General features: G+C 42.3%; 1 protein-coding gene across 1 annotated transcript in view; it reads left to right on the forward strand.

Annotated features, from left to right (window-relative positions):
* Positions 1–7,341: 7,341 nt before the first annotated feature.
* The window catches only part of kitlga (kit ligand a), a 30,712-nt gene continuing 13,908 nt past the window's right edge, over positions 7,342–24,145 (forward strand). Inside the window, exon 1 of the mRNA XM_076733475.1 lies at positions 7,342–7,665. Coding sequence (XP_076589590.1) covers positions 7,651–7,665 — 15 coding nt within the window. The 5' untranslated portion in view covers positions 7,342–7,650. The remainder of the gene's footprint in view (positions 7,666–24,145) is intronic.

A 24,145-nucleotide genomic window follows, 5' to 3' on the forward strand; every position in this document is an offset into this window, starting at 1 on the left:
GGTGAAATCGAACGCTCTGATGACCTCTCATGCTACTTTCAAACCCATTTCTATTTCAAAAAACTTGCTGAATCCTTCAGTAAAGTGTCAGTTCTTCTTCAAACACAAATCAACTTGAGCCGTGCTAGAATCGAGCACAACGGTCTGATTGAAACTTCCAAGTGTGTGAAAGATTGACTGTAGTGCTCATGTAGTTGGCGTTTTTGAGCCTGTGCACTGAAGCTTGTGATTCAATATGACATTTTAATCTCATTTTAATATGAAGGAATATGTATCAACACTGTTACAGAATTACAGATTGACGTGTGAAGTCTGCAGCTGTGGATGTCTTACTCAAAGTTTATCGCAGCACCATTGAAGCTCCATCAATCAGTGTTTTTCATGTAAAAGATAACAGTTGGTGACAAACCCACAGTGCTGCAGCTCTACAGAGCCTTTTAGCATTTTTGGCTCATTGTTTTGGTTTTAATGGTGCATTTATGGGACAGTTCTGCCTCAGTACTCTCATTACCCTTGTGTCTGTCAGAGGCAGGCAGCAATTCTCAGCAAAAAAGGTCTAATATATCCTCTGTATGCCACCTGCCAGTATGCCATAAATCCCAGTATTTTCTGGGGTTTATGGAGACAAAAACAGAGTTAAATTGCACGTGGAAAAAACTGTACATCAGGGGGAAAGAAACACAAATGCATGATAATGTTGCTGTGCGCCTGATTTGTAAATAAGCTACTGTAATAATATCCAATAGTATGTCAGGGCTGTGGGTTTGGCTGCTTGTTTTACAGTTTTTTTCCAGCCCCTTGTGGCCGAAAATCAATGAATGCAGCTTTCATGTCAATACTGTGGCCAGATTCTCCAGACATTCCACAGGGAACTCATATTATAAGTACAAGAAATCCTGTTTCTTGCAAGACTGGATTAAATTCATTGATAAATATCCGTGGAGGCGTAGTATTTTACAGACAGATTTACAAAATAAGCACATTATGTCATTATGCCTCTCAGACTGCAGCTCTATGTGAGAGGTAGGTGGGCTGTGTTTCTCAATTTTTTTAGGTGGTGGCCATTCAGTGACCGGCTACAAATCTCTGATTGTTAATCCTATTATTTCTCTACCAACAGTCCAACGTGTTAAGCAAATTCTTTACCAATGCAACAAAAGCTTTTGAAAGCCGAGCACGAACTATGTGCCAATCATCTGTCCTCAAACAATCGCCACACACGCTTTTCTCTAATGAGTTCTGACGAGCAGGTTACAGGCTATAAGACGATGCTTGAAACAATAACATGCTTCACAATAGCTACTGACCACAAAAACTGTTTGTTTCCCCCTGAAGGCACTAAGTGCTACTCTGCCAAATGCTTTTTTATTGTCATTAGAGGCATGATGAATAGAATAAGTCCCCATAGGCCTTGACATAATTATAGAAGAGACAGCCATCTTATTAAAAACCCATTATCTTTTTGTCTGTGGTTATTTACACAACAGCAACTAAAAGTATGGCAGAGCAGACGCTGTTAAAATCACATTGATAGTGAGATTACTCTCACTGCCAGAAGGAGGTTTAAGGCAATATTGCACGCAGCAGCAAATGAGTAAGATATGTATGTACATTTGCACCATACTGCAGAAAAATAGGCTTTTTAAAATTGATTTAATGGTAATATAGTTGTGCTAAGCCTGTGGTAAAGTGTCGCTGAAAAACAGCCAAAGAAAGAGGCAATGCTACCGCACAGGATTTAAATAGTAGGACAACATATATCACTCCAGTCTTTGTGTGTCACTGTCAAAAACATTTAAAGATCCCTTTCGTGCAGGTGTTAAGACAAACGTAAATAAAATCCTTAAAATGACTCCTGCATTCTAAAGTATTTGTGCACTGAAGGCTTCAGGTTTCCACATCACACTTCTCTACGCTGCATACTGGACCAGGATTTGGCTTCTAAACTGTTTGTAATGTCACAAATCGTGCTCAAAGGTCTGCCTCTTAAAATCGATTTTCAAATAGCTCAGAGAAAATTTACACTTTGAGCAACAAAACAGCCTTCTAGTGTCTAAGTCTGCACATATATCATTGTGCACAGTGAAGTTCAAAACCATATTTCTGAGTGGAAGGGGACTTTAAGGGGGATATTTGGGTGGAGAGATCAACATCTCCTCTGTGTTTGTGATTAAGCTGCATAACAAATGAATGCAACATCCTCGCTTCAACTCCGGTCGGGGACTTTTGATGTAAGTCACACACTTCTTTGATCCAGCCTTCTTCCTTTAATGATTTTGAGAGATATCAGTCCCTTGAAGCTCTATTTGGGATCATTTTAGGCTACAAACAGACAAAATGGTACATTTTCATCCACACGTTCTCATGTTGTTGCATGAAAAAAGTACGTGGAATCAACAGAATAAAAAATATGTATATTGAAAAAAAATGTTTTCTCCTCACGAGGATTTCACAGCTTTGACTGCAGTCAGTGGTGGGATGAAGAGCTGCCACAGAACGTGCCATAGAACAAAACTGTTGAAGCTTGTTGAATGAAATTGTACTTTGTGACAGTGTGGATAAAACAAAATGCTGAGAATTTTTTGAAACAGAAGGAAGACTGAGGCAAAATACTTACACCATGTATACATGGCACCTTTGACATACATCATTAACTTTTTAGCGGATGAGACTTCCCAGACTGCATTGCTGTGGACCTGTCTCCAAAGCTTTTAAAGCAGTCTGCACATATTTTATTGGAAGAATAAGCCCATTAGCACATGTTTACAATTTGTCAGTATGTCAGCTGGTTCCAACTTTTCTAACAGCCTTGATTGTAATAGTCAAATGCACTCTTCTCTGCCAATAAATGCCATCTGCCAATATGTAGGTCTCATCTAAATCAGAGGATGCTGACAGTATTATTATATGCTCAACAATGACAAAAATGTTGAAGAATGCTTGGCCTCTTGCTTCTGGCAAATAGTCAGCAGGCCTCCACGTTTCTCAGTGAGAACCTGCAGTCAGAAACACGTTATTTCATTTCACTTTGAGTCTGACGACCCCAGTGAGAGGCTGACGCAGATTCATCCAGGTTTCACTAAACAAAAAGGTGCCCTTGTCATCTTAATTGTCCGAAGGGGGCAAGAAGGGAAAGATACCTGCAAATGAAAATACATGCATGTTAAGATGAAGATTAGTTCCTCAGCGGTTTGACTAATGTCACATGCGAAACAAGGCCAGGACACAAATATGACTAGACTGAAATTGTCCAGGGGTTAAATAATAAATAACCACAGAGGACACTAACAGGAAATACCTTCAGGTCACTGTAAAATCAGCATCAAGCAATGATTACACAATGTACACAACATATCTTTCAACTGCATTTTATAAACTTCTGTCATAGATTGTTAAGAAAAATGGCCATAAAGGTTTATGGTGTGGCACAAAGGTGGCTTTTTTGATCATCTGAGACTGTCTTGGTCAGTCTGTGCTTCTCCCTCATTCCTAGTGTTTCTGTTGTTAATCCTCCCCTTGGTTCTTAAACTGGTCCCCTGTTTGTTCTCTCTGTGTGTTTGTGTGTGTTTGTCTGGGTGTGACGCTTTCTTTTCCCACCTGCTGCCAATAAACCTGCACACCTGCAACCCATCCGCCCATCAAGCTGCTGCAGTATATACACCTCAGCTCCACACTCCAGTCTTTGCCAGGTCATTCAACATGGAGCTAATGCTACAAGTTTATGTCTTCTTAAGTGTTTTTCTTGTGTCTGCCTGAATCTAGTTTAGCACATTTCATGAGCTTCAGGTTCAAGGTCCCTCTGTGGTCTGTTTTTGCCCAGTGATTGCCAATCTGCCTTCCAGCCAGCTATTCAACTCTCCCTGCTTGCACCATGATTCTGGCTCAGCTCTCCACACCTACAGTTTGACAGATTATTAAAAAAAAAAAAAAATCCACATTTAAACATCTCAAGCCATATGTCTGAGTTCTGCTTTTGGGTCTAAAAAGAGTTCATCGTTGCAGAATGATCTGGCCTGCATGGACTCTGCAAACTCTGACCCAGAAATGATAAACATTCAGGAAACACGAACAACTACTACGAACCCTCTCTGACAGCAACCAGGTGGTTATAAATCAAATAACTCAGTTATCTGATCAAGTGACTGCTATCAACTCGACTCTCCTCACCAGTCTCTGAAGTGTAAATCATTCACCCTCCAGCTCCAGCATTTGTCTCCCTCACCTGGGGACTCCTAAGTTTCTGGCCCAGAACCCCCACTCACTTGGGATCTGGCAGAATGTCTGGGTTTCCTCTTTCAGTTCTCCTTGGTGTTCACTAAGTGGCCTCTGACTTCCCCTTCGGATCTATCAAAGGTCCATTACCTTACGACTTTTGTCTTTGGCAGAGGCTTTTAATGCAAACCAGTCTGCTATCATTCTTTCTAATGACGATGATTTTCGTGTCAAAGAGTTTTTGAGCGCCCAGATCACTGTGGAAATGCTGCTGAACATATGTTAAATCTCCACCAGGGATCCATGAGCGTCGCTGATTGGCAGCAGACTTGAAGTGGAATGATGAAGTTCTGCAGGTTTTTTTTTGTTTTGTTTTTTTTTTTTTGACTTTTTCCCTACCCATCAGGCTTGATGATCGTCTGAGTCAGCAATGCAGGAATGCATCACCTTTGTGAGATCTGGAGTTCATTCATTCCCCTTGGCGCAGGCTTCTTCATCTGCCATCTCATCTAAACCAAGAATGCAAGTTCAAGCTACCCTCTGTTACAGTCAGTTCACCGCGCTTCTCCCAGCTCTGGTGCAGAAGTCTGTTTTCTGATTGGTAATTTGGCCCTTCAGTCAGGTATTCCTCTTTGCACTGCTGATGCTCTAGATGTGAGGTCTTTGGCAGAGTTCAAGTGACCCTGCTCCTGCCTGGCAATCATAAGGAGACTGTTAAGCTAAATTTTATCTCCACACCTCAGACACCCCAAGTTCTGCATCATCCTTGATTGGTCTGCTGGGAAAAAAGTCAGCTGGAGTTAATTTTGTCCATCTTCTCTGCAATCTGCAGCACAGGCTACCATTGTTCATCCCCATCCTGAGCCTCCGTGTTACCCCCAGCCGGGTTTGGTTCTGTCTCAGCCTCCTCACTGCTCCTATGATTGTACCATTGAGCTCCTTCCTGGGCCCTCTTACCACCTGTAGACTTTACAATGCATCTCATCCTGAAAGAGGCCATGGCGAAATAAAGAAATGACTCCCTGACTGCCATCTTCCTCCCCTGGCACACAATCACTTTGTGTTTGTGTAGCTGGACGACCTTCTGATCTTCTCCCAGAACATTTCAGACCAAATGGCAGATCTCCCATGTCCGCCATTTCCTCCAAAGTCTTCTGGAGAAGTGTGAATTCCATGCTTGTTCTGTCAGCATCTTCTGTTACATCATTGAGACTTCAGTGGTTCTAACTTTCACCGTTGTTTCATGAGTAAAGTTGCAGCATTCCTTTCCAGGTTCACGTCCTCCATTCCATTTTCTTGAGGCTGAACAAGCATTATCTGAGTTGACCTCACCTCTGCGCCCATTCTGGTTCAACTTGATCCCCCTCACCAATTTATTGTGGAAGTGAATGCTTCTGACATTTAGGCCATTTTCTCCAAGCTCTCTAGACCAGTGTTCCTCAACTGGTGGGCCAAGACCCAAAAGTGGGTTGCAGCTTTTGCCTGGGCAAAAAAAAAAAAAAAAAGAAAGTCAAGAAAAAAAAATCCTGTGCTTTTATTTTGAAGGGGATTTTTATGCAGCGCAGTGCTGTCATGTAGGGGCTTGTCATTAAGCCGTGATGGTGGGTCCCGAAGCCAGACCAGTTGAGAAGCACTGGTCTAGACAACACATTCACACTCCCAACTCATCGCATAAGGACACTTTGTCATTACCCCTTGGCATCACTTTGAAAGGCACTGGGTACCATGTTAGCGTAATTTTCAATGTTCAAGACTCTACGGTGAAGTTAGCAATAGTAAATATACACACCCTCACCAGGTGTGTAAACGTCTGGCTACGCTTTCAAAATAACCATGGTGTTGTGAAACAGTTGCTTTTTGCTTAGGTTACGACACCAACAGGTTTAGGAAAAGGTTTGGCTTAAAATCAGTATGTTAGTAAAGTTTGTTACTTACGTACAGTATGTTACGTATGTTACGCTACTTCACTTAGAAAAGAAATCTACTTTGGTTTCACATGAACTACAGTCTCCAGGATGAAAGCCTGTGCTTGACCCATCCAACCACACCAACCATCATCCAAACGCAGACCTTTCACCTCTATATACTATTGATGTGTCTATAGAAGTCGGTCAAACTACCCTGCTTGTTGAAAAAACACGCTAAAGTGTCCACATGTGACCAGTTGGGAGTGAGAATGAGTTGCTCGTGAACTCCATCTCAACATCTTATCAATAAATCTGCATTGAAACATTTAACTGCAATTTGTGTCTGAGTCTGCTCTGAGTCCAACATTAGCTCACCAGTACAGAGACAGGGAAGCATGTCTATCAGTGAGATTCAGAAACTCATTGATATGACGGAAGCTGACTTCCGTCATATTTTTTTGTTGTTGGTCGCAAATTGTTGAATTTTTACAATCTATTGGGAAAATACCCACGCTTCCATTAGATGCTGTAACACACACACTGACTCATTGTGTCACTGAGTCACATTCACTTAGTCACACACACAAGGGGATGGGGCACAATTTCACAGTTCAAAGGTTTTTCATGTTAAATCATTTTGTGAATTGCTGTACTGTAACTATACAAATACCACTTGTTCAAATACGGTGATTCAGTTTCTTCTGACAGTTTCTGGCCATTAATATTTAGAGCACGAGGACGGTCATGTTTCCCATTTTTATTTATCTATCTATTTATTTATTTGTTTGTTTGTTTGATTGGATGCGTGATTTTAGAGAATAACTTAGCAATGCATCTGAATTGTATGTAGTTAAAAACATTAAAAATGTGCCTGCTTGTATATTGTTCTATATTATATCATGAATGAGCAACAGATTTTAAGTTTTCCCAATTAAAATCTGACTTCTTGTCATTATTATAAGAGAATGTAAACGATAGCCTCAAACTTCAGCTATGAGTGTTAATGGGTTAAATGCCTCGTAAAAGCAATTAGACTACGGAATAAAGTGATTATTGAGCAAGCGGCAAAGCGCAGCTCTGAAGCTGCTTTGTAGTTTGATCTGTTTATACTGGCAGTCGCGGTTTTAGAATGAACCTCTTCACACTGCGGCTCGTCAGTGGGCGGCTCTTGGCTGCTCTTTACGCATCATTATAAAGGCTTCTCTCCCTCCCTCTGCGCGCTGTCCCGCTCCGCCGCTGCGAGCCCTCAGTGTCTGGATCCGTGTTGTAGATAGATGGGCTAGATGCCACACGCCATTAGCCTACAGGCTGCAAAGGTTCAAAGTTTAATTTCCCCCCTTTTTTTGCCGTGCCGTGCTTCTGCTCCTTCTCCTTCTCCTTCTCGATTTTGGGGCTTTTTTCTCCTTTGCTTGGATACTGCTGACTTAGGCATTGGATATGTGCACACAGGATGATGACAACCCCTTTCCTCCCCGTAGAAGTAAAATAAAATAGGCTTTCGCACACGCTGGATTTACTCCTGTCGTTCCATATGAAGAAGTCAAACGTAAGTGATTGATTTTTGTCTGTTTTTCACTTGAGGAAAGAGACACTTTGCGTCGCGGCGTGACGCAGGGCAGTGGGACGCGTTCCCGCTGCTCTGGAGTAGTCCAGTCAAACTCAACCAGGACACTTTTACATTTGACACGTTTTCACACAAATGCTTCTCGCGTTTGAATGTAGTTTTAGAAGCGGACAAACAGGTTTGGAATAATAAAGTTAGAAGTAGCAGCTGGATCCAAGCTGCTCGGTAGCGCTTCCTTTCTCTGCGGTGAGGCTTCATTTCCGATCTTCTTGTGGTGGCAAGGTGGTAAACCCGCTGCACTCTTGTCGTAACGCACCGTTTTGGAACACGCTCTACCTGTATAGAGTTTGGTCACCTTGTCCCACATACACGTCTTCCTAATTTAGCTGCTTGTGAAGCGGTCCCAATGCGATCAGTAAGTTCACATTAGCGGCGCCTGTCAGGCACTTCTGTTTGTCCGCTTCTGGAACGGTCCGCACTTTGCGTAGCCTGTCACTTCTTCAGTTTTTATTCCGGACATGATTGCATTTGTAAGGAGGCAGAACACTCCGGGAAGACAGACTTTGCACCTTTTTACCTGCAGAGCTGTTATCTTTACGCGCACCCGCTCACTCAAAACTCACTGCTTGTCTTTCAAGGAGGTGATTCCTAAATCGAGCAGAAAGACACGCACGCCCACTGATTTATTGTTTGATATGTAAATTACCCACCGCCCCAGAGTGACAAATTAAACCGGTGCAATCAGGTTTTAATGTGATGTCAGGGTGGCAGTCTCTGCTCTTCTGAGCAGATTTCTGTCCGTAATGGTAATTGTTCGCCTGTGACTGTGATATTTGGCCACCTGAACAATTGAACTGCCTTTTCGTCCACCGTCTGTCCAGCAGATTCAGGCGACCCTTCAGGGTATTGCAGTTTAGGCTCTGTGAGGGCAAGACCTGACACCATAATCTGTGGCCTCTGACGTGCCTGACCCAAAGGCACAAATTGACGACTAAAGGCCTCTTTTAAGGCCAATGCTGTTATTTGTTTAGCAGGAAGAGACAGAAATGATGCACATTTCTGCATCTGACGACCAGCTGTCATTTTTATCACTGTGGTGCAGGTAAAGATGAAAGATTTAATCCACCAGCAGGCGATCATCTTAAGACAGCCATTCAACGCTAACACCCTTTTAACTGTCCGTAAAGACATTAAATCTGCATTTGAGGAACTCTTCAGGCTGAACATTGCCTTACACATATTTATGCCAAACGACTGTGTGTGAGATGTGTGCATGAGAAGGTGTGCAAACTAAATTTAGGCAGGTTTAACCTGCATTACATCCTCCAGGCTGTTTGACCAAACCTTGAGCATATGACGGTTTTGAGTAGTCTCTGCCTCACTCTGCTTAGCAACTGAAAGCTCCTTTGATCGCTATATCAGATAAGGAATATAGGACATGAAACATTAATATTGCTATGACAGGGCGTGTGTGTGCGGGTGTTTGTGCATGCATCTGGGGATGAAAGTCTTTGAAGTTTCCTGGAGGAAGGGTGGGCATTTCTGCATCTCTGCCACTGTTAATCAAGTTCCGAATAGGGTTTCCTTTGTGCCTTTTTAATGAAGTTATACAGTATGTTACAGTATGCTGTGCGCCTGGCTGCACCAACAGACACTTTTTGTCTCTTGCTCACAGTCCTTGCCACAGCTCCTGACGCTGTCCATTGTCGGATAACAAGATTTAGAAAATACTCAGAGGACGTCTCTTGATTTTTATGTTAGTTGTCTGGAATTTGTCCTTCTTAGAAAAGCTTTCCTCAAAGATGCACGGGTCTGTTTGTTCCCCTCGTGTCTCTGTAGGGGCTTAGAATGTGAAACAGTTAATTTACTGTGAACTCATGACAGTACCATCTTTGGTGCTTGTAATAAATTATAGCCATGAGTGAAATGGCTTGGATCCACTCTGATAAAGCTCACCAGCATCCTCAGAGGAGCTGTGGCACACGAGGCGTTTGCATGAGAGAAAGTGGGAGAGCATGTCTGGACCTTCACACCCCATAGAACATTTAACACCAGTAGGGAGCGCTCTGATGCCTGCGCAGTGTCGGAGAGGCCAGTAGTTCAGGTCCTTGGAGAGAACTTTTACATCTGCGGTGCTCCTCTGTTGTCCCATGACAGAAATACAAATGTGTGAAAGTGATTTAGTTTTATTTCCTGCTGATCTCTGTGATGACACGCAGCTTGCCAGTTGTTTGCCCAGATTACACATTTTCCACATTGAGACGCAATGATTGAGACACACACAGCTCTAACGCTTGCCGTAAATCCACAGGCCTACTGCTCACATGATGTAGGCTCAGTTTGCTTCTGCTTTATTGTTGTGACCTCCAACCTGCTGAGGACCAACACCAACATCAAAACCACCTGAGTCAACTGAGATTCTCCGGAGAATAATCATTGTTTCAGATTCTGAAAGATGCGTGTCGGTGTGATACAGAAGGCAAAGCATGAGAAGAAAAGCCAGGCTGCTCTGAATGGTTAGGTTTATGTCACATGATCTGGGAAGAATACAAGCAGTAGGCGTCGTGGCAAGGACTGGGTAGATGTGTCAGAGTGACGCTCTGCAGCTGAATGAATCAGGCAAATCTGATTATAAAAAGCACATGCAGTAAAGGCTTAAATGTGCATGTTAGGTTAACGATGTGATAGTTTTATAATAAGATCATGTTAGCAGCAGGAAAGGAAACGCAAAATATGACATTAGAGCTGCTGCGCTGTGTGGCGCAAGTTCACTCAGTGCAGAGCACGGATGGTGTTGCATAATGGAGTAATGACTTCCTCTAAAGTGCATCTTCTCATTTAAAAGTCACAGTAAGACATGGTTTGATCTACTTTGCATTCCCACAATTGAATACATTCTTTCGCCTCCGTGAACTTCAGCCCTCGGAGGTGATTTACGACACCTTTGTGGAGCCAGTAAACATCCCTGGGATGCCGGCAGTCACCATCCTCCTCCTCGCTGTCAACAGACATTTCAGCAGGTCGCAGCAGTGATGGATGCTCGTTTGTCAATGCTGCGTATCAAATAGACCCTCTGACTCATGTTTTAATCACAGCTCGTGCCTCATCCTCCCAGCCAGTGATTCACTTTGTGTTAAAAGAGATCCATCACTGCCTGATTGCCACAGCGCTGTTACCATGTGTCAGCGTAATGTACCCCTCACGCTCCAGATATTCCACTTGTTTTCTGGTTTTGATGATGCAGTTTGGGTTTTTTTTGGCAGCCTAAAATGAAATGATGAATAGATGTATTGGATATTATTTCCATGCTTTTCTCTGTGAATCATATCAGTATTTAAAACCACTGTTGATCCTGTAGTTTCGACTTCCATTTGAAGTCCCGTGTGTCTGAAGAGTGCTCGCTCGCAGGGAGGATTGATCAGCTTGTCAGTTATGGTTTCCACCTCCGAGGTGATCGACCCACCAGGGGCCACGTGGGGCTGGAGAGGCTCAGTCACATTGATCTGCAGTTTCAAGTTTTTGGAAAAACTAAATTCATTTGGCGAAGCGGCTTGTTTTCAGGCTTTTTAAGTCATGATACTTGATTTTCTTTGAGTATGAATTAAACAACTGAACCTCTTTGCTGCAGAGATTCTTAACCAGAATAGACAGAATATCTTGCAGGTCTGGTCTCTAATCAAGAAGGGAAAGTTGCCAACAGCTGTGTTTTAAATCACAAAGCCTTCACAGTGAACCACCGTTACAGAAAATCTAATTAAGAGCGTCACCGCCCTTCGCACAAGGCTGATGTTTGATCTTCCTCATTTGCAGCATCCAGGCTCAAACAGGAGGAAGAGAGAAATGGAGCCGTTTCTTTATGGACACAGCGATCTGTAGAGCACAGCTGGACAGAAGAGTGTTTTATGAAAAGGAAATTATTATTTAAATCTTGATAACGCGCCGTTTTTAAAAGAAGCTTTCTCACCTCAGTTTGAAACTGACGAAGGATCATTTGACAGGGAGGTGTGCAGGATTGCAGAGGGGTTCAGTGGGTGGTCTCTGGTGATGCCAAAGGTCAAATCATTGAAAACACAGTCCACCAAACTTTTCCTCGCGTCTCATAATCAGCTCTAAAGCTGTTTGCACTCAGTCTGGAGAAGTTGACTTTCTCCTTGTGGAAAAACAACATTTTTTTTTTCACAACTGTAAAGTACGCAGAACAATGAAAGCAACAAAGAGATTTTCTCCGGTCACAGACACCAGGCCTCGTGTCTGAGCATTTGATGTCTTAATTCTTCTACAACAAAAAATTCAGTGTGTTGTCCCAGATCCAGAGAAAGGCTGTCTGCAGCTGTGTGTCTAGTCTAACATTAACCCTGTCTGAGAGGACTCGAGTGCTTCTCTTTGTAGGAGTGAGTGGCAGAGGTTTCAGAGTATACCCGTGAAGCCATTCGGGAGATATAACTCACACAAGAAGATGCAGGTTTGGGATTTCTCTGTTCAAAAGGTGCAGAGAATAGGTGTGGTGCTAAAATCACTGTCACATGGATGGCGGCACACGATTTACCAGCACTTATCACAGCAACGGAACCTCTCCTCTGAACTCTCAAATCACTCCCTATTTGGTATTTAACTCGCTATACTAAATGTTGAACTTAATATTTGAGTCTAAGGACAGAATTTATCTTCTGCTTGCGGCCATGTAAAATTCATGGGTGTCTTCAATCTCAATCGGTTCCTCGCCATGGAGCAGCCTTTACATTGTTAATGGCTGAATGGCAATGACAGAGTTGTTTGTCCAGATTTGTTGGACTGCATCGCTGATTTAAAAGCATTTTTAAAACATTTATCAAGAAAAAAAAAACACCAACCACTTCTCAAATGTGATTTTCTGCTTTCTGTGTTTTATGGCATCATAATGTGAATGTTTTGGGGTTTTGGCATGTTGGTCTGATGGTCGCTTTGGGCTCTGAGATGAATCATCTTCATAATTTTAGAGATAAAATCGTTAATTCCTCATAAAAAATAATGGACAAATGACTAAAATTATTGTTGTTGCCAACATAACCAACACAGTCTCCATAATTCTTCTTGAAATGAGCACAGTTGCACTGGAGGACACATGACGTAAACACACTCTGTGAAGTCAGGTCCAAGTTATCGTACTTGCTTGCTTGATTGATTGATTGACTGCAGCCACTAATGTCAGAAAGCTGCCAACCACATCAGCAGGTCCACTAAAGGTATTCTCTCAGGCACCAAACGCAATATGACAATGATGCATTTAGTGGTTTGTGCTTTGGCTTCGTGTGAACCAGCTTCGGACCCACAGTGCCTCTTTATAATGAACCACCCTCCTTTGGGTCCTCTAATATTTTGACAACATTCAGCCACATTTCAAGTGATTTCAGCGTTAGTTAAAGGGTCCATTGCTCTGCTGTGGGAGGAGAGGAAATCCCCCCACACCTTGCAAACTTCAAAACCTAATATGCTGGATAAAACTCATGTCAGTTCTTGTTGGTCCCTGAAAAGCTGACATTTTGGGGACTTACGGTTTTGCAGAGTAGCTGCAACATATTTTCCGGGAGCTGTGGATGTAACCCTCATGGCCTTTCTGTTGAAAGAGTGAAACCTTTTGTGTTACCAGAAACGCTGATGGAACTCTCCTACTGTGCGCCGTCTGGCCGTGTGAGGGTACAGTAGATTCTAATGTAAACAGGATTTGGCGTGTTTATTTGGTTTTTCATCAGTTGAATAAAAGGATGGTTTGAGTGATTTGGCTTCATGTCTTCACAGAATCAGTTGATGACGTGCAGCAAACTGTGAAGTGATTGGTGGATTACTTGTGCACACTCATCATTGTGGTTGTGTTATACATGTGTATTCAGGCTCTTTGATATGCCTTAGGTCTGGTGATGCTCATGCAGGACTTCTGGATATTTTCACAAGCGCAAAGACTTTTACAAGTCTTTAGCAATGAACTATCCACGTGTACATCTGACTCAGAACAATTGCTACTGGAGGGCATTTAGAAGGCTTGCTTTGAAATTGCCATTTCCACATGATCAGTTCTTCCTCAAGCCAGGATGAGAAGCCACAAATAGATAGATTTAGCATTGGTGTGAATCATCCCCACTGTGCAATGAACATAGAACCACATTGCTTTAAGCTTGATAAGCCTGATGTGCAGTCAACTAAAAGTCTTTCTTCCGGTTTTCAGGGCTGTTAAAAGCAATATTTGTCAGTTCCAGCATGACTTGGTCATGTGAACTTGACATGATATTTCCTTAACAGTAGCAAGCAACGTTGTCTATGACTGGAATTTAGCCCTGATGCTAACTTCAAGGGGAAATTGTGTACAATGCATACTCACAATAATTTTGCAGTACATTATTTTTAGGGCAACAGAGGAAAGTTATTTTGTCTGTAGTGAAAGGATGTTTAATACTCAGCCAAATTTCCAAACATTTCCATCTGTACAATTCAGTTTGCAGTCCAGCAGGACGATAAGCATGTTATTTGTTAGGAGGGTGGCACATTCTTTCCTTTATTTCTTTACCCCTATTTGGTTGCAACAGCACATGTTGCTGATCAACAACTACTTGTGCAATCAAGAAAACAGCATCAGAGATAAATTGGATTGAAATAATTGTCCACATTGATCTTGTTATTTACACAGAAATAGCCATTACCGGCCGCAGTCATACGTATCCAGTGATAAATCACAAGGTTGAAGCTTTTTTGTTCTCTGAAGTTTAATACCTTCTTTGCCAGAGCAAACTTGGCTTTCTTCCTTGTTGACCAGGCTGAATTCCCCTTCTGCAGTTATTGCATATTAACCAAATCCATCCTTGCAGTTATTTGTTGACACAGTCCGTTATGTGGCGATATAAAGAGGCTCTAAGGGGAGCATAAGATAACACCTGTCCTTTCCAAGGAAAATAAGCATACAGTCATCGCACGCATTCTATCGTCACCCCCTTCTTTCAAATTTGCTCTGCTGCTTGACACCGACGGGATGACGCGATTGCAATCAAAGCCTCAGTGCCTCAAGTTAGCACATCCACTAAAGACGCAGCAGTTTGGGTAAATCGGTTCCCTCATGAGTTTCAGTCAACTGAAAAACAGCACATTTCACTGTGATAAAGCAGTTGTCCAGTAATTTGACATAATGAGGGCCATAATTCTTCAAAATCGCACAATGGGAACTCCAAAGAAAAGTCTCAGAGACAGTAAACTGTTTAAGTCACTTCTGCAGCTTGGTCAAGCAAAATTCCCCGAAAAAAGCACCTCTGGATTGTTTTCCTCTCTGTGCTCATTGTTTCCTTAGCTACTTTCTTCTTTGTGTTTCCACCATTAAAACCTTTAATCCTTTCCAGATCACTGACCCTAATAGTTTATTAAAAATAATAATAAAAGAAACATTTGTTCCACATAAATCTTGAAGCACATTATTTAACACCATGAGTGTTCTCTCAAATTTCCACAAAGCCCTGGTTTGGTCTCGTTAGATACTTGAAAAGGTTTGTTTTTTTTCTGTCATCACATTGGACTGGACTGGGACTGGGATCCTGCGGCGGCGTTAAAGCTGCTGCGATCAAAAAATAAACACCAGTCATGGGATTCAAAAGATGACGTTGAAAAGAGGATCAAAGCGGGTCATTTCAATGCAAAAGCAAAGCAAGGCAAGTCTGACATTTGGACAAATGTCTCCGTTGCTGCTGTCAAAGATGGACTTTGTTGTGACTAATTTGCAAAAGTAGTGACCGACAACGGGCACAAATCCGCCACCTGTGGGCTGAGGCGACATGCCTGCACCAACTTTGTCGTCATCGTGCAGAAAAGAACTAGACAAGAAGCGCCTCTCCCGATTAGTGCATTAAAAAAAGGGGAAAGAAACCAAACGGCACATATTCTAAAATAGAATTAATAAGTGTAATGTAATTTTGCACTAGAGCATAATTTCATTTGTTACTGACAAGTATAGATCTGTTTATTAATACGACTCAGTAAAATGAGTTTTCCCTGTGAGACAGAAGAGGAGTGAATGGTCATGCGTGAGTAGACACACTCTTTGCACGAGCAAAAGCACACAGCGGTGAGGCTGCAGAGAAAGAGCTCATTCAAGTAACAGAAACACGTGAAGGAAAACATAGCTGTGAATACTATATGAAATTTCTGCCAGTGAATCCTCCACTGTGGACCTTTAAGTGGCTTGACTGACCCCCACAGGGTCTCTGTCTCCGTCTGCCCTGCTGCTGGTAATACATTTGACAAGGTTTTTTTTTTTTTAGAGCCAGAGGGCATAGACACCCGTGGAGGCCGTCTTCCTGCGTGACATTTTTTATTTTTCACTTGTCAGTCAGGAATTCATTCATGTCTCACACTATTTGTCATTATGTTTATTCACTTTTTGCTCATCTGTACTTCACACACTTCACCCTGTGCAAGAAGCCATGCACCATCCAGTGTGCCAGATCAGGTTCAGCCAGATAACGACCATACGAAGCAGATTGGGTTTCGGCCACATCCCCGTTAAATAAAGTGTCTTCAGCATTGGCATTATAAAATTCATTGTTTCTGCTACAAGTAAAAAGTTAAGTGAGTTACGGGCTGCAGGCCGCAAACATAGGTTTTAGCACCACAGCGATCCCCTGTGCATAATATTGTCTTGTTTATGCCAATTAATTCCACGCAGTAAGGTAGCTGTTATATATGAGGTGGATCAGGTGTCAGCCTGATCCGTATGAAGTTCATTCTTTCAAAGCTGGCTGTCGACTCAGGTTGTAACATCACAGAGGCGATTCAGGGTGATTCGTTTGGGGAAAAAGACAGCAGTGGGTATTGGGTTATGGCATTGGGAGAGGGAAAAAAACAACTTTTCATTTTGTCTGTATTTGCAAGTCACTGTCCAGTTGAACTGGTGGAAATTTGCCCTAAAACCCTTGGAGCCAGCTACGTGGTGGTAGTAGTAGTAGTAGTAGTGGTTGTTGTTGTTGTTGTTAAGCCACGCCTCGTTAACAATGCTGACAGACACTTCCTTTGTCTGGAAACTCTCACCAGTCAGTTTAAACTTTCACAGATTTAAAGGTTCAGAAAGGTCGCTTAGACCGTGAAATGTTTTTCAACACACAACAATCATTATGTTCATCGAGGGATAACACTGAAGTGTGCAACAGTTATTACCATCAAGCAGTTTGATTCTGTTTGACTCAGCATAATTGCTTGGCTCCTCTCTATTACCTTGAAGTGTATTTTGTTACTGCCAGCAGCTGTAAGTGCACCGCGGCAGCAGCAGCCTCTCTGGATTTTCTCTCTGAATTCACAGATGCTAATTTGATTTACACATGAAATAAGTGAGCTCTAGTCACTTAAAATCGAGCGCACGTCCAGGTTTTACTCTGTGATGGTTTTGAAATACATTTCACGGGTCATATTTTATGTTATCAAGGTAATGGATGTGGACCGCAGTCTCGCTCACGGTAATGTTTGACTCATTTCAAGCTCAACGCAAACATCTAGAAAGATAAGAAACGCTTAAACAGCTGTGTTATAGGCTTATCTTTGTAGTTTCTATGTTGTTGGCTTCCCGAACGGGGAGGCTTTTACTGAGCAGTTTATAATGCTGACATGTGAACACGACCATTTCTGATGGCCTATGGCTGATCGATTCTTCACAGGGCAGAGTGGGAGAGACACACTACACAGCAGCACACACATACAAAAACATTGTAAACACTTCAGTAATCGGGGCACAGATTGTGGCTACCGACAGAACGGGAATGCTAACCCCCGAAGGTCCGTTTTCCACTAACTGATACTGTCATTTCATTTTTGAAAAATTCCCACAGAAACAGCAAAAACAGTCGAGAAACGGGACAAAAGGGGCAAAAACAAACCTATGAATGAGGTATTAATTTGAAGCCCTTGGTCAACCTTGGATCAACCCAAGAACATCTGGACAGCAACAGCAGCCTGGTTTTTTCTTCATCATCTGCCCAGTGTTAATCCTCGTTATGAAACATGGGAACTAATATCACATGGCAAAACTCAAAACAATGATCTAGACAAAAGATTAGGATCCATCTCTGGTACAAAACAGGCTGCACGTTGCTATGGTGGACTAATGTCATGCAAGCTCCTGTGTTCTGCTTTTATGAGATTATGTGGTTAAGAGGGCCACGAGGCCGGCGGTCTGGAGAGCCTGTTCAGCTAATGATGCCTCGGGTTCAAAGTGGTGGTGGAAAATGAGACAGGGGTAATCATCCACAGCATCAATATGACGAGGGAGAGCAGGCTCGCAGGCCTCGAGAGCCGTAATGCATCTGTCAATGACCGACGAGAGGGCTTTAGTTTGCACCTGACTGTTCAACTCCTGCTTTGATAGCAGCTGGTTTTGCTGTTGTGGGGATACCAAGTGGTTTGTTTGCTTCAGTGAGGGCACAGACGCAGCATCGTTTTCAGTGCTCCAGATATAAAAGGGGGCCATTTCCAGCATGGGAAATAATTTCATTCCCCGTCAGTGCTGCTGCTGTGACTTCAGCCTCATAAGGCCACTCAGAGAGTGTGAGGGAAACATTCAGATGAGTGAGCTCAAGTCGTCTCTCCTCACTCAGGCCTGGCTGTTTGTTGATATGTTCGGTTCAAGCTGTGTGTTGGGAGTCCATTAGCATTTCTGGAGCTTGTAGAAACAAGGTCTGTTTGCTTTTGCACGGGTATTATTTAACCAGATATTTTCCCATCTACTTCCCTGTTGGAATAAGACTGCTCACGATAAGATAAGAATTACGGCTCAATTGTGCCTTTTGGTTTTATAGAAGCGTACAGTTTTAGGAATCTGCATTGTCATGACTGTGGACTGGACTGAGCCAGCAACTGTGATATGACCTAAACTGCAGGGATGGAGTACGCAGCGAGATAACAAAGTGTGTTGAGCCAAAGGCCTTTTCAGTCTCACCAAGGTGTCTCTCTGGTAACTCATGCTGCACATCTGACCTGCTCCGAAGATCCACATTTAAACCGCAGATAACAAAATTTAATTATTCTGTCGGTATTTTTCACAGAAATATTCAATTATAACATTTATTTCACTTTGAGTTGGCTAAAAACTAAAGTACTGTACTTGCAGCAGCACTGTTGTTTGTCACTGCATATTTCTTTATATTTTTCATGGCTCTCCATTATAACATCCTGTTCCTTTTTGACTGAATTAAGCTGAACGTGATCTGTCCAGTTTGCGCAGAAGAAATGAAATGACGCACCAAATGCGCCCAGAGCCTAGCGAAGAAAGCCTGAGTTAACAAAGAAAGCGGATGACCACTGTCATGATATAAGTTACCACCGGCTGGCGTTTCATATTGTGTCAAGTAAGCTCACACAAAGAAAGCCTTTTTTCCGCAGTATTTTTTTATTTTTTTTTTTTCAGCACCACCCTGCCTAGCACGCATAGAGGAATGATCCATGCCAACGGCTTCCCGCACACTCAGGGATATATACGAAACAAGTTTGTACACCTTCACAGGGAATATAAACTATCACAAGTGGGATCAATTTAATTTAACAATCAAAACAAATTGAGAAGGTCAATGAAATGAGCCAGTAACACTCAGCAGTCCCATTTAAGACTTCAGTATCGAGTCAAATCCTTCATTTATCATCATTCACACAAAAACCCTCACATGCAGTTCATTCGCTGGCCAGGTCTCCTGTCATAGCTTGAGGCTTATTGGTCAGCCTGTAAGTGGATTTCCCAGTGTCTTACTCCAGTGTTCAGTATTGATATTATTATAACCTGGGCTGCCATTATGCAATGTTTTTCGAAACTGTACCCTGTATACTTTTTATTTTGACCTCTTTATGCCACTGTGCTTGCTCTTTGTATAACTTGGTAATGCTGTAACGACTAAATTTCCCCGGTGTGGGATCAATAAAGTCTTTTTTCATCTTATCTTAGCTTCAGGCCTTGGATTTAACAATGTAACTTGGTCCTTTGTATACAAGGCAAGTGCAGAGTAACTAAAAGTGGACTAATTTGCTCTGCCCTAATAGCCGAGCTACAGAGTTTTGAATGAACTGAAGTCTCTCTCAAGTGTTTTTCTTTTTTTTCTTTTTGTGCAGTAAATAATGCTCTTCAGTAGTCGAGTTGGTTTGAAATATAGACATTAATCAGTTTTTCAGTTTTTGATTTATACATGATGTGATGTGGGACTTTTGTTTAGGACTGATTCAACACAGATGTACAGTTGTGTGTCATCTGCATAACGATGAAAACATTCATTGTCCTCTCTAATGATGACACCAAGTGGCAGCATGTATGGTGAGAACAGTAATAGACCGAGGCAGCTCCCTGCAACCCCAAAACGGATGTCATGTTTGTCAGACACGTGCTCTCCAAGCCTGATGTCAAACTTTCTCCCTCTGTGTTAAACTGGTTTTCTTACATACGCCACAGTCAGAAAGAACAACCATCCTTCATGGTCAGTCACATCAAATGTACTCAGAAGAAGGTCTCAGAAGAGATGAACTGAGACCTTATTTTCATCAGAAGAGGTCACTGATTATTTTAGTTAGAGCACTTCCAGTGATGTGGTGTGTCCTAAAGCCTGACTGAAATCCCCAGGATGTTATTTTCTCACAGAAATGGATTAATTTGCTCTTTTCCAGATGACTGGGTGGTTGTCAGCCTGTAGTTGGTGAAAGCATTAGCATCTGGGTTTGGTTTCTTTAGTAATGGCTTTACCACAGCTTTTTTGAAGGCATTTGGGAAAATGCTTGTTGGCAGAGATGATCTACAGGACATGGCCTGAAACTCTGTAAAACACCTGCGTTTAAAATGCTGCAGGTACAGGGTCAACACATGAGGTGGATACTGACCTGATACTGATACATGAGACTCAATGGCGGTGCTGCAGAGCTCAGTTAATATAAATTAGGAGAATTTCCTCATGGTTACATCTGTTTGACAGGGTTTGTTGAGGTAATCTGTGTTCACATCAGCAGCTGCTGGCTCTGATTTAAAATCATTTTGTTATTGAAGAACGATGCAAGTTCTTCAGTCTTGTGCAGAGAACTGTTGATGTGTGGGGGCGGTGTTGAGTTCCCAGTGTTCTCTGTAATAATCTTGGACAAATAATCGTGTCTTGCCAGACATACTGCTGTGTTATAGACATTCATGGCCGCTTGTATACATTACAGTGAGCCCAGTTTACGTACATTTTCTTCTCTTAATCTCATTAACAGCTATTGTTTAACCATGGGGGAGGGGGTCTGTCTGCTGGCCTCTTTTTAACCTTTAGTGGATGCAACAGTGTTTAAAGCGGATGTATTGAAAAGTAATCACTTTCAATAAAACATGGAGGACTGATCAGTGTTGGAGCAAAGATGTGGCTTATTATACTTTGGTGGTGGTCATATTCAAGTATTTTTTGGTCATCATCAATTACATAATGGAATTTAAAAGGAAATATCAGCCCATATCCTGTCATGTTTAATGGTTCAATTAAACAGTGCAGAAAAATGTTTGATGATGCACTTTTCGTATATGATTGAAAACTAGAAGGTTCTTGGAAAGTCGAGACCAGAAGGTCTAAATGCAGAAATGCCAGATCTGAACCGCCATCAGAATCCGTTACTCTGTTCCTTAAGGCCCATCTGACCACAACATTTGATGAAAATTGTTTCAGAAAGCCACTGTACAACTTTTGAGCACCAGAAACTCCAGGCAGATTTTAATCACTTTGGCAGGCCGTCACAAGTTTCAGCTACTTCAACATCATTAGGTTACAGCTGCCTTATTTCACGGGCTGTGAATCTGTCACATAAAGACCCCGGGAATGGCTACCGACACCGCCGTCATCACTCACACATCACGTTGTGCTCGGCGTGCTGCTGTGTTTACGGGGCCGTACTCGCTCTCACAAAAAAGCCACAGGGATGACCGTAAGTTTTAAGGCTCAGAACAGCAAATAGCCATGAAGGCTACTATGAGCTCTGCTAGCCAGGTAGCTTTCAGCATGAGGAGTGCAGATGTGTTCGCAACATTTTCACCCCTTTACTCACTTTACTCCACAGACGGAATGCACATGTGCTATGGAGCAAAAGAGCCTTGATGTTCTTTGAATATTGCATGTCGTTTTGTTCAACATTTCCAAACCAGCCCGGAGACAAGTGTGATGATGTATGGCCACCATGTACAGGCTCATAGCAAGCACACACTGTAAGTGGATCTAGCTTGGGAGAAGCAGTTGTGCTCAAAGAGGCTTTCTTAGTGGCAGCTTCTCCTCGTGGGTTTTGACCACAGAAGCCACTCTTCTTATTTTGTCTCTGATTTGATTTTGATATGGTTTTACAGCCTGTCTACAAAGGATATAGTTTCTTTTGCCCTCTGATGTCTTTTTGACACGAAGGTATTCACCACCTACTGAGTCATCCTTTAAATAAACTTTACAGGAATAAGCGTTAGTGTCGTGTTGAATGAAGTGTTGTGTGAGGTTCTCATTCACTGAAACCAGATACAGTGAAAGTGTCTACGACACGATGAAATGAATGTAAACAGTGAGCGCTGGTGCTTTGTTGCAGCTTGAGGCAAAACAAAAAAATGTAAACCTTCATCTTCCCCTGAAAACTAAAACAAGGATTTTGACCTGCTGAATTGAGATCACATGGAGAAGCCACATGGATTTTGTCTTCCATGCTTCTGTAACAAGCTTCCCTGTGTGCACTAATTTCTCTTTATATTGCACAGTTCCTGCCTACAGGGTCATAGCAAGCAGTTCCTGCTTAAGCAGGGAGGAGGCAGCCAGGCCACCGTGTGCCAGCTGGGACTAGTCAGAAACAAGTGTGGGACACGTATAGATTGAAGTCGAGATAATATAAGAAGTAGTTGCAGGGGTTGTAATATTACCCAATAACTGTCAGTGAGTGGAGACATCACCTGAGACTGTTTATGACTTTGGGCTTTTGTCATGTCTTTAAATTCAAATTAAATGCTTTAGCTCAAATTACCTGATGTTTTTAAGAAGACAAGCATCCTGTTATAGATATGTGTATTATGTGGGCAAGAAAGATGGAATGACATCTCTGTGTTTTTATACTCCAGTGTAAATTTTCAGAACATCAGCAACAGCATTTCACAACATTAAGACACATCAGCTCAGTCAGTATATAACAGTACTGGACTCCGGCGGTGTGTTGCTCTAACAGAGATGGCTCGACCAGACTCGTCTGTCTTGCACCTCTGTTGGCGGTGGAGGAGCCAGATCATTGATCATTTTGTACACAAACTGGAAGCAGCAAGACGCTGTAAGCTGCCAAAGGTCAGGAGAGAATACCTCTGAATGATGTTAAAATGAGGGTAACTTGATGCTTTGAGCGTTTGCGTGTAAAGTTTTTGCAGATGTCTTTCCAGCGTGTGATTCAATATGAGATATGTGAAAAAACTACTGAGTGCATGTACATGCATGTGTGCATTTGTCATCCACATACATACTTCAGGGCATCTAAGTGGCAGGTCGTCAATGTATAAACTGATTAAACAAGGTCCTAGAACTGAGCCTTGGGGTATACCAAAAGAGCAATCAAATGAAGAAGTCTTGTTTCCAACTCTGCTGCATTGTCTTCTCATTTCATTACATCCACAGATAAAATTGGACAGTTTTAAGTCAGTAACTTTCACAGTGATCTTAGATAGTGAGTAAGATACCGATGGGTCTATAGTTCTTTTCATCAGTTTGTTTGCTAGTCTTGAAAATAGGAAAAACAACAGCAAACTTCCATGCATTTGGGAATATTGACTGTTTTATTGACAGTTTAACCAAGTGTGCAATAGGAGTGAGATGGAGTGTGTGTTGCTTTTTCAAAGATGTTGAATCCCACTGGATTACATCTTTTGTCTTTGAGGTCTTCAGAGTGCTTTAGGTTCAGTTTTTCCTTCAGGAACAGGAAAATGAGTTGAGTGGGATTTGGGATTGATATTTTTTTTTATTCCTGCCCTTGAGTTATGTGTCAGTCTGCACTGAATCGATGAAGTTTTTGTGAAATGTGGAGCCACTTTAATAACGATGTCTATGATGTTTCAGCTGCACATTACCAGCAAGAAGGAGGGTTGTCAACAGGACAGCAAACAGCTTCCTGTTCGGTCGTGACTCTTGCTGTGTTGGTTCGATCAGATCTTGCTCGTCCGTCTCATAGGATAGCAGTTTTAAGGGGTTTGTTGGCTCCAAGCATTGAGTGCAACTGATTGTATCAGCAATATTGCATTTTGACCACCCGACTGATCTCGCAGCAGCCAGCCTAGAAGAACAATAATGCTAACATGTAGATTAAAAGATCTCTGCACAATGTTGGCCCACGTTTGACCTTGGTGGTACAGATGCAATCATAGCTTTTCAAGCTGATTTAGAGAGTGGGGCTGAGAGCAGAGGAGGAGGTTTGCTGAATGTGTCTGCAAAATGTGGTGGAATCTATTTGATTTGTTTTGGAAGGC

This window comes from Chaetodon auriga, chromosome 6 (assembly GCF_051107435.1).
Source record: "Chaetodon auriga isolate fChaAug3 chromosome 6, fChaAug3.hap1, whole genome shotgun sequence".
Taxonomy (NCBI): Eukaryota; Metazoa; Chordata; class Actinopteri; order Chaetodontiformes; family Chaetodontidae; genus Chaetodon; species Chaetodon auriga.